At 39.2% G+C, this 9,414-nt stretch overlaps 1 protein-coding gene across 1 annotated transcript; it reads left to right on the top strand.

Moving 5' to 3' along the window:
* The first annotated feature begins 1,336 nt into the window (after positions 1 to 1,336).
* ogfr (opioid growth factor receptor) lies at positions 1,337 to 9,414 on the top strand. The gene is made up of 7 exons (XM_084068014.1): positions 1,337 to 1,639; positions 4,600 to 4,665; positions 4,762 to 4,843; positions 4,941 to 5,019; positions 5,775 to 5,841; positions 6,312 to 6,460; positions 6,553 to 9,414. The coding sequence occupies exons 1-7, from the start codon at positions 1,493 to 1,495 to the stop codon at positions 7,670 to 7,672; spliced, it is 1,710 nt and encodes a 569-aa protein (XP_083924140.1). The 5' UTR covers positions 1,337 to 1,492; the 3' UTR covers positions 7,673 to 9,414.

Genomic DNA, 9,414 nt, shown 5'->3' with positions numbered 1-9,414 from the left:
AAGTAAACTGGGTGAGGCTGTATGATATTAACAACAACAATTATATTGTGATATTTCTGCTATATATTATGATTGTAATGTAGCCTATACTATGCTACGACTGCAGCCTTTTCTACATGCTTACACTTGCAATGAAAAAGCTCATTGTTCAAATGTGTACAGCATACTTTTTAAAGAAGCTTTTCATAGTATAAAAAACATGCAGTCCATATGTTATCACAACATATTCTCACTCTCAAGCCGTACTAACCAATATTGAGATTTTAAATATTTATAATATTGTGCAGCTCAAGTGAGCAACAGAGTGGAAAATTATAGCCACCAGTCTCACTACAATATCTGATACCACTAATTAAAGAACATACTGTACAAGTGAAATCACCTCAGTCGTTTTGCCTGCAGTATGCACCCCTGTGGTGAAATGAACCTTGAAAAAAAAGGGTACATTTATACATACTCATTGAATGAGGGTGTCACGTCTCAAAAACAGCCAGTCTCTTTCCTCTTCTTTAACTACAACACCCTGGACAGTTAGAACAATCAGACTATGCAGCTTCTAAGATGGATACAATAATATGAATAATCAAACTATTCTTGTTTTTCCTTTACCTGTACGTAATTGTCTTCCCTCTGATCTCTCAAACTCTACCCCTCTGTCTGAACTCACTGCTGCCAGCAGACAATGGATATTATATCGGAATCATGATGAGACTAGATGAGACCGGGATTTTGCATATCGGGATATGGCATAAGTGTTTACTTTTCTGGGTTTAAATCACTTACGCCTTATTTTGTACTTTCAATAATTATCAAAAATACCATAAATAGCCACGCTCTAAGCTCACACTATGCCAAGATACAATGCACTGTGAACAGAAAATAGAAAAAAACATTTATGTATATTATCATCACAATAAAAACAACACTGAAATGTCTCACATAAAAGTAAAAGGCCCAGTGTTCAAAATGTTACCTGAGTAAAAGTACAAAAGTATTGACATGCATGTTATGCATGAAAGGTACTATAAAATTTAAATCAGACTTCCGGCTAGTAGACTTCAAAGTAAAAGTATAATAGTTATTTATATATAATATATTACTTTTACTTAAAAGTATAATATATATATATATATATATATATATATATATATATATATATATATATATATATATATATTTTTTTTTTTTTTTTTTTTTTTTTTTTATATTTATATATATATATATATTATACTATCTATTTTATACATATTTTATACCAGTATTATACTTTTACTTTGAAGTCCACTAGCCGGAAGTCCAATTTTAATTCAAGACGTATATCTTGACGGAAGGAAAGGACAGAATGATGCATGTCTGCTGCTTTACGATCGCCTATTATTGGAGCATAAAAAGTTGAACTCATGACCACCAGTGAGACAGATTTCACGCATATTATTTATGTTTTCGTTTCCTTAAGTCGGTAGTGTGTGTGTTTTGAATAAAACAACCCACCATGGAGGACGACTGCGTGTGTGAATACGACTCGACCTGGGACACGGAGGAGAGTGATGGAGGAGACGACCCGGCTGGAGGAGGAGGAGGAGGAGAGAGGAGCAACAGAACCAGTCAAGACAAGAACAAAACCTCTTGGTCCGCGCTGGTACGTTGCACTAGTTGTTTTCTTTTTGTGGGGGCCTGGGGTTATTATGTATTTCTTTCTTTTTGTGGGGGACTGGGACTATACATTTTTTTTGTGGGGGACTGGCATTATTTGTATTTATTTATTGTGGGGGACTGGGATTATATATATTTTTTAAATAATTCGCACAACTTTAAGCATTTCAGATAAAAAACACGCGTTGTGTCTTACAAATTGTATGTATGATAGTTCTACTATTAAAACCTTTCCGCAGTTACCGATGGAAAGCCTGGTTTCTAATTACTGCTCAAGTGCCCATATCCGGTCTAGAGCCCACCTACTGTATCCGGTGGTTTTCACGCACATGCCAGTGTTGCCATGTCCACTTATTATAAGCGACTTTGGGCTTCTTTTTCTGTAAAGTTGCTTGTAAATATTGATTAGTTGTGGGTTGCGTTTTTTTGGGGGCTTGTTTGTAAAGTATAGTTGCTGGGCGTCCTAATGTTATTCAAACCGATTATTCTCCGATAAGTCAAACATTTTCAAATCAAGGACCCCTAAAATTATTTTTTTTGTCTGCAGACCCCCATCTGAAAACATATTTGAGTAAGTTGTTCAAATGTTTCAAGAATATGCCATATTGAAAATATTCCATGGTTGCTTATTTCTTTTCGCAAAATCTGGCAACAATGGCATGCACGCACAGTTTCCGTATCCGCTTTGTAGACTCTGACCGGATCAGCAACCCTCAAAGTGAATCGATCGACAGTCTAGTTCACTATCACTAGCATACTAGGCCAGATCCTTAAGAATAATGATTATTACTTCATCACTTCACTGGGTGGCGTATAATTCATACACACACCATACATATATATTACGACGGTGTCGCTTGCCTAAAATGTGACTCGTTGATAAGCTTGTAGATCTGTTCTTTTTTGGGGGCTGGCGACACCCGATCGCGTGATGGAGAAGGATAAATGATACGCTTCGTCACATCACGGGTCTTTTTGCTCAACCAACACAATGACATATTTTTCTATAAAGTGACACATTTTCCTAAGTGAAAGTGTCGACGTCGCGACGTGTGTCGCCATCTCTTTCAGAAAATGTGTCCACGTTCTTGTGACAGGGGAAAAGAAAGGGTCGTGCGACCCATTTATTTATTTATTTTTAGCCTTGTTGCCTTGCATTCAGTCTCGGGTCTTCCGTTGCGCGTCGGTTGGTGGCGGCTTGCTGAAAATAGCAGCTCTGCAAGCTCACCAAGGGTCGCCATGCGACGCGTTGTGAGCTTGTAGATCTGCCATTTTCAGTCAGCGTATGCTTCATTTGCTGCTCCGTGTTGCCAGATTCTGTGAGAGAAATAAGCTACCAGGTCTATGAAAACAAGCCCAAAAGAAGCGACTAGGCCATTTAAATTAAAATAGCCTATCTACAAGTAGATTGTAGATCTACTATTTTCCAAAAAATGAAAAAATAATCTATGAACATTTTCATAACACAAATCACTGGCACAAAGTATTTTCAGATAAGGGGGTCTGTGGACAAATACATATTAATATGAGGGTGCTTGACATGAACATGTTTGAGAACCACTGGTTTAAACAACATTTAGAAAGCAAGCCTAAAATAAGCAACTCCACTGTAGAAACGAGCCCAAAAACCCGCAACCTGCAGCTACCAATATCTAAAAGCAACTTTACATAAAAACAAGCCCACAGTCGCTTATAATAACCCGACATGGCAACTCTGCAGCTACTGCTGGTGGTTGGTTTGCTAACCACATAATAGCTGGCAAGGTTCCAACTCATGTTGATAGAATGCATAAGATTGTAATCTCTTTGCATCTCTTTTGCTATAATGTTATTCTGTGACATTTAATCAACATCAACCTGTTCAAAAAAGAACCACAGTTGTGCCCTCTTGCTGCTAGCTTGGCCTTTATGTCATTTAAACTGGTTGCTATATGAGGCTGATTAAAACGAATGATTGATTGCCAATGATGTCAGTAGCGATTTATGTACAGATTAAATATTATAATTCAGTTGGGTTCATTTTAATGACCACGTCACCAACAAGGTGGGTGGGATTAGCTTTTCGGTACAGACAGACATCGAAATGGACACGCATGAGTTATAATGTAACTTGGATGTCACAAATGAAGTACCCTGTCAGGACTGATGTGTCTTGTTAAACAATGCAGATTTTTTACCCTTTTTTTTGTTTAAAAAAGCAGTGGTTTGAGGTAGCTCTGGCCTAGAATGACCAATATTCCATGCATTGCATGTATTCCATATACATATTCTACACATCCATAGAACACTCTCTGCATGCTTGTGGAGGGATTTATCTGGCAGCATTGTAAGCACTCTGTCATCCATTTGAAAGTTGTGGCAGAAAATGTGTGAAATATCTCTACTTACTTTTCGACAAGATTCACATGGAAAACATTCTCTGTAGGTGAAGGGGTGATATTTACAGCAGCACTAAACAACACATGATGTAAACCTCCTTCAAGGAGCACGCATGTATGGGACACAAATTGATAGGTGTGATTAATTACCCCGCACCAACCACAACGCACCTGTTAATTTGTCTGCAGTGTATGGAATATCAGCCATTCTTGGGCTAGGCTTGATACTAATGGATAATGTCCGGGTAGCACAGTCGCTAGAGCACTTGCCTTTGGACTACAAGGTTGTGTGTTAGATCCCGGGCATCGCCAACTTAACGTATGAGTAGCATGGCTTGGGTGCGGTAAGTACCGGAAGCTGATGGTAGGTGTCTATCCAGGGCATTGAAACAGGGATAGACTCCTCCGTTCTCAAATGATACTGACAATAAGCCTCTCTGACCCTACTTACTTATGAAGATACACAATTTCATGTTTACTTCACTGGTGAAATGAGTCTTAAAATGTCTTAAAAAGTCACCTGTTTGGATGCCCATAATTTGCTCATAATCATAATTTATCTTTGCAGTGGCATCATACGCCTAGAAACATGAGGGCAGCAAAGGACATGCAGAACTACAGGCGAGGTTATCCGGTGAGTGAAATGTCTGAACAGCATATTATGATCGATTAATTCAGCGTATTCATCAAACTGTGGAGCAAGCTGAGCTTTTTGCTTATTCTTTTGCAGAACCTAACAGATGATGAATGCGCAGAGGAAAAGATGAACAATTTGAAGTTCTATCTCAATCAATTTCCCTCTGCACCTGATGGTAACTCAATTGACTGTCTTGTGTGTTTTCAAAGTGTTTTAATTTGTGTAAAAGTATGTCCGTAATGACACTTTTCATGTCTGTTTCATTTTCATAGAAATCTATGTTGAATCATTCCATAAAGAGTGGAAAACAGACTACAAGAAACTGGAGAGAGTTCACTCTTACATCCAATGGTATGTATTGTTCAAGAAATTGAACAATGTATTGTAAATAAAACATTGAAGAGACTACAGTTATGTGTATTCAATGTATGTCTTTATTTAGCTACAACACAGTTATCAAAAGGTGCACAGCACACCGGTCCTTGTGAAGTGCCAGCCAACGGATCAAACCCTAAATAATAAAAGAGCCGCACACTCGTAGCTGCCGATGCACATTTTATTGTGGACACAGAGACAGAAAGATTTAGGTGCAAAACATTGAGTCATCATCATTTTGCTGAATATGTAAAATAATGGCAAACACCAGAGTGCTGCAGAGATTTTTAACGGGCAAGCTTGATGACAAGATTACCGTGTTCTGGACTTTCTTATATAACAGAATTGTGATTTTCACAGCTCTTAAATATTGCCCAAATTGGATAAGTAATTGCAAAAGTGTAAGGTTACATTCTTGCAGGGAAGAGGTTAGAAGATAATGAGCTAAAGACACTGTCAACACCACTAACAGACAAGACCAACTCAGTGTCCAATGGGTTCAATACCCAGCCAAGTCATAACAAAAACTGGGGGAAAAAAACATTGCTTGGCACTCAGCATCAAGGGTTGGATTGGGGGTAAATCTCTGTGACATGCTAGCGTTATGTCTAGGAAGTATACTGTCCTGTACATCAAGCTGCCTCACACTACAGAAACAGGAGATGGGTTTGTTATTTTCCCTTAAGCTGACTTTGTGTCTTTTTCCCCCCCAACTCCTCTCTCCATCTCAGGTTGTTTCCACTACGGGAACCTGGGGTTAACTACATGGCTTCAGAACTCACCAGGAAGGAGATTGAGGTGAGTGGAGACAGCTAGCTTGTAAACAGCCTCTCTCAAATACTGCTCTCACAACAAAAGCACAATAATGAGGTGAAAGGTTTTCTGATTTCTCTTTATTCTTTATTTCACTAACAATATCTTGACATTTCAACATATTTAAAACAAAATTCAATGGATTGTGCAAAATTGCTGCACAAGAGAGGTTTGTTTCCATGAAACAACCTTTTTATTCTAGCTTGTGGCAACTAACTGTGCCAACAACAAACAAATGGCAGGTATATAATTTATGTAATATAAACTCTTACATAACACAAGAAATCACAAACTGTTATTTAACTCTGAAAGGGTGACAGAAGCATGACTCAGCTCTGGCTGAACTGAGCCAGTGCTGGTGGAGAGAGTCAGCCGTCTTCCATAAAAAGTTGTGGAGATGTTTCTGTTTGATCTCAACTATATTTTCATATAACCTCCATGTTTGTTCCCCACAGGCGTTCAAGAAAAACGATGAGGCCAAGAAGAGACTTGTGGAGTCCTATGAACTGATGTTAGGCTTTTACGGTATCCAGTTGAATGACAAAAAGACCGGTGAAGTGAAACGTGCTGAGAATTGGAAGGAACGCTTTGGAAACCTTGAACGGTTAGTCAATTATTTTCACCATAGCTGCCTCAAAAATATGAGTCTTACTTTTGTTTATTTCAGCCTCTACCCTTCTGCCTTATGTCCTTCAGGAATATGCACAACAACTTGCGCATCACTCGAATACTGAAGAGCCTCGGAGAGCTTGGCTTTGAGCACTACCAGGCCCCGCTTGTACGCTTCTTTCTAGAAGAGACTCTGGTGAAGAAGAACCTCAGCAGCGTTAAACGAAGCGTACTTGACTACTTTGTGTTTGCCGTGCTAGACAAGCAAAAGCGCAAGGAGCTTCTGCGATTCGCTTATCTCCATTTTGAACCAAAGGACAAGTTTGTTTGGTGCCCCAGGAAGACTCAGAAACGGTTCAAGAAAGCAGAAAAGAAGTCTGAGGCTGTTGGGAATGGAGACGGAAGGGACGACGTTTCTGCACGGGCTAAAGGCAAAGACGAAGAGGCAGGGGGAGCACAGAAAGAAGAGTTGGCTGGAATGGATAATGCAGCAGAGGTTCAGAAGGGATCTGATAAAACGGTGAGCGGAGACAAAGGCACATTTTCCAAGGGTGCCACCGAGTCTAAACTTGATACTGGAAATGGAAATGCAGAGGTCGAGTCTGATGAAGAATTTCTGGGGAACGGCTGTGAGGATGAGGAGGACGATGATGATGATGATGAAATGGATCAGTCAACCAGTCCTGACAATGAGCAGGAGAAAGATGAGACCAATGCGGCAGAAGAAAACAAAGATGCTGGCAAATTCAAGGACTCCACCCAGCAGCCAGTCAATGTCATGCAAACTGACGGGGAGGCAGAGTCAGAAAAACCACCGAAGAAGAAAAGGGAGGATGACAAGGCGCTGTCCAATAACAGCCCCTCAGGGGACGTTGCAAATGGCCAGACGGAGGAGAAAGTTTCCTCAAATAACAATCCCTCTGGTCAGACAAGTCCAAAGGTGTCAACACCCGCCAAGACCAAGCCTGAAGGTCCTGCTAAACACTCGCCGTCTCCTTCCTTGGGGCGGGAGGAGAAAATTCCAAGGACTGACTTTAGTCAAGTGACAGATACAAAGGAAGTGGGTGAAACGGTGCAGATGACCGTGACACAGAGAAGCTCTGACAAATGTGGTAATGAACAGACAAATGGGAAAGACTCTGAGGAAATGGATGTAGAGTCAACACCCCTCGGATCAGACCAAGACATGGGGAATTCATGCATATAGGGCTAGAGGATTAAACCGACTAATTGAGCCGTAATACAAATGTAACCGAAGGACAGAGTATGAATTGAAAGTTTCCAGGCCTTATTATGTTTTACTTTCCTCTTCAATGTTTATGTATTGATTATTTTACGTCAAGAAGTAAAAGATAATAAGTAGAAATAAGAATTCAATTTGCAGGATGTGGATCTGGGGTTGAGACAAATGATATCCTCCTTTATGGGTAATCTTACAGTAATTAAAGGCTGAATTCACCCATTTTTAACCTGAATCCTATTGTTCCTTGGCGAAGATGATGTGAAAATCTGACATGCCGTAAGTGCCTTTGAGGGCATTTCTCAAAATTATTATGTCACATTTTCACAGGTCGTCACTATAGAAGGATAAAATTCAGGTTACTAATTGGCGGAGTTGCCTATTAATGTGGTGATTCACCACATGAACCCTAGCATCCCTATTCATGGGAAACATTCAGAGAAAATTGCTATTTATAAAATAGAGAGAATGAAATACTGGAGGACCTAGTATAGAGTTGTGGGGAACCCTGGTCAACTAATTGTATAGGGTTTAAGTGGTTAAAGCTCCGTACAGGATACACTTATTGATCATTTAATTTGGATAAGAATCAGTTGTAAATTAAATACTTGTAACAGCATTTTGATTCAGTACTACTTTCACAACCGAATGCAGGTTTTTGCACTGATCTTTTTTTGTTTGTTATGGGCCCACAGTCAAATGGGGATATGATTGAATGTCATTGCTAGGTTTTTGCCCCCTCCCCCCTTCACGGATGTTGCACAATTTGTATGTTTCCGTGCAGAAACGTAAAGTAGAAGGCTGAACAACAGACGACATAGCCAAAAATATAACAAGACTGGTTGATTGTATGTCTTCTTGGCAATATTGAGATATGAGATGATATGATTTGGTTGAAATTGTAGGTCGACTGTGTTAACACATTAAGAGGTAATAGGAGCAGTATGTGGCCATTTACAAGCCAGGATGATTTATTTGGTCTCGTTATTTATTGATGCATTTTATTTTTTAATGTTTGCACTTAATCTTCGGTACTAACTATAAAAGTTATTTATCTGACATGCTTTTCTTCATGATACAGTATAGGAACATGGTGATTACATTACAGCAGGACTGAGTTCTATGAAGTACTTTTTACCGTGTAGTATATACAAGGATATTGGTACCGGCAGAATAAAGTGCTGCTATTTTCTGATATTATTTTTATGAAATTTGTCTATGTTTAGCCAAAGCCCAAATCATTCCTAGGATATTGAATTGCAATTCTCAGGAAAACCCTGTGGTAGATAGCAGCTTTTTGCTCCTCATTCTTGTGGCTGTTTTACATCCCCAGCAGCAAGCAAACTCTAATGTTGGGTTTATTTTTCAGTAACCTAGTCTAGTGTGACTCAGTGATGTGACAACACTCACTAATGTCTAATTTATAGTATATATTGAGCTTAAGGTTGGAGCAACACTCACCAGAGGGGAACAAAGATCTTGAACTTAAGTATATCCTGAAGGAATATACACTACTAGTTCACATCTCAGGACCAGCATGCAATTCTGGGTGTAGTTTTAATCACTGAGTCTACTGTACCTTTTTTAAATGGAGATTGTGAACATTACTGTTATTGAGGAGTTTCAGCTTGGTAGTCTCATTGCAGTGACACAAGAAACGTCTATCTACCCATTTCCTGTTGAATTATAAATAAAATGCTGAACAACTT

Source organism: Gymnoscopelus microlampas, assembly GCF_963454915.1.
Source record: "Gymnoscopelus microlampas genome assembly, chromosome: 10".
NCBI lineage: Eukaryota > Metazoa > Chordata > Actinopteri > Myctophiformes > Myctophidae > Gymnoscopelus > Gymnoscopelus microlampas.
The sequence above is the reverse complement of the archived record's forward strand: the minus strand, read 5'-3'. Positions and strand labels throughout refer to the sequence as shown.

Excerpts from the sequence above, each read along its gene's own strand:
- ogfr (XM_084068014.1), top strand. The coding sequence starts at position 1,493 with ATGGAGGACGACTGCGTGTGTGAATACGACTCGACCTGGGACACGGAG. Across the intron at positions 1,640-4,599 it reads AAACCTCTTGGTCCGCGCTG|TGGCATCATACGCCTAGAAA; the intron begins GTACGTTGCACT and ends TTATCTTTGCAG. Across the intron at positions 4,844-4,940 it reads ATTTCCCTCTGCACCTGATG|AAATCTATGTTGAATCATTC; the intron begins GTAACTCAATTG and ends TCATTTTCATAG.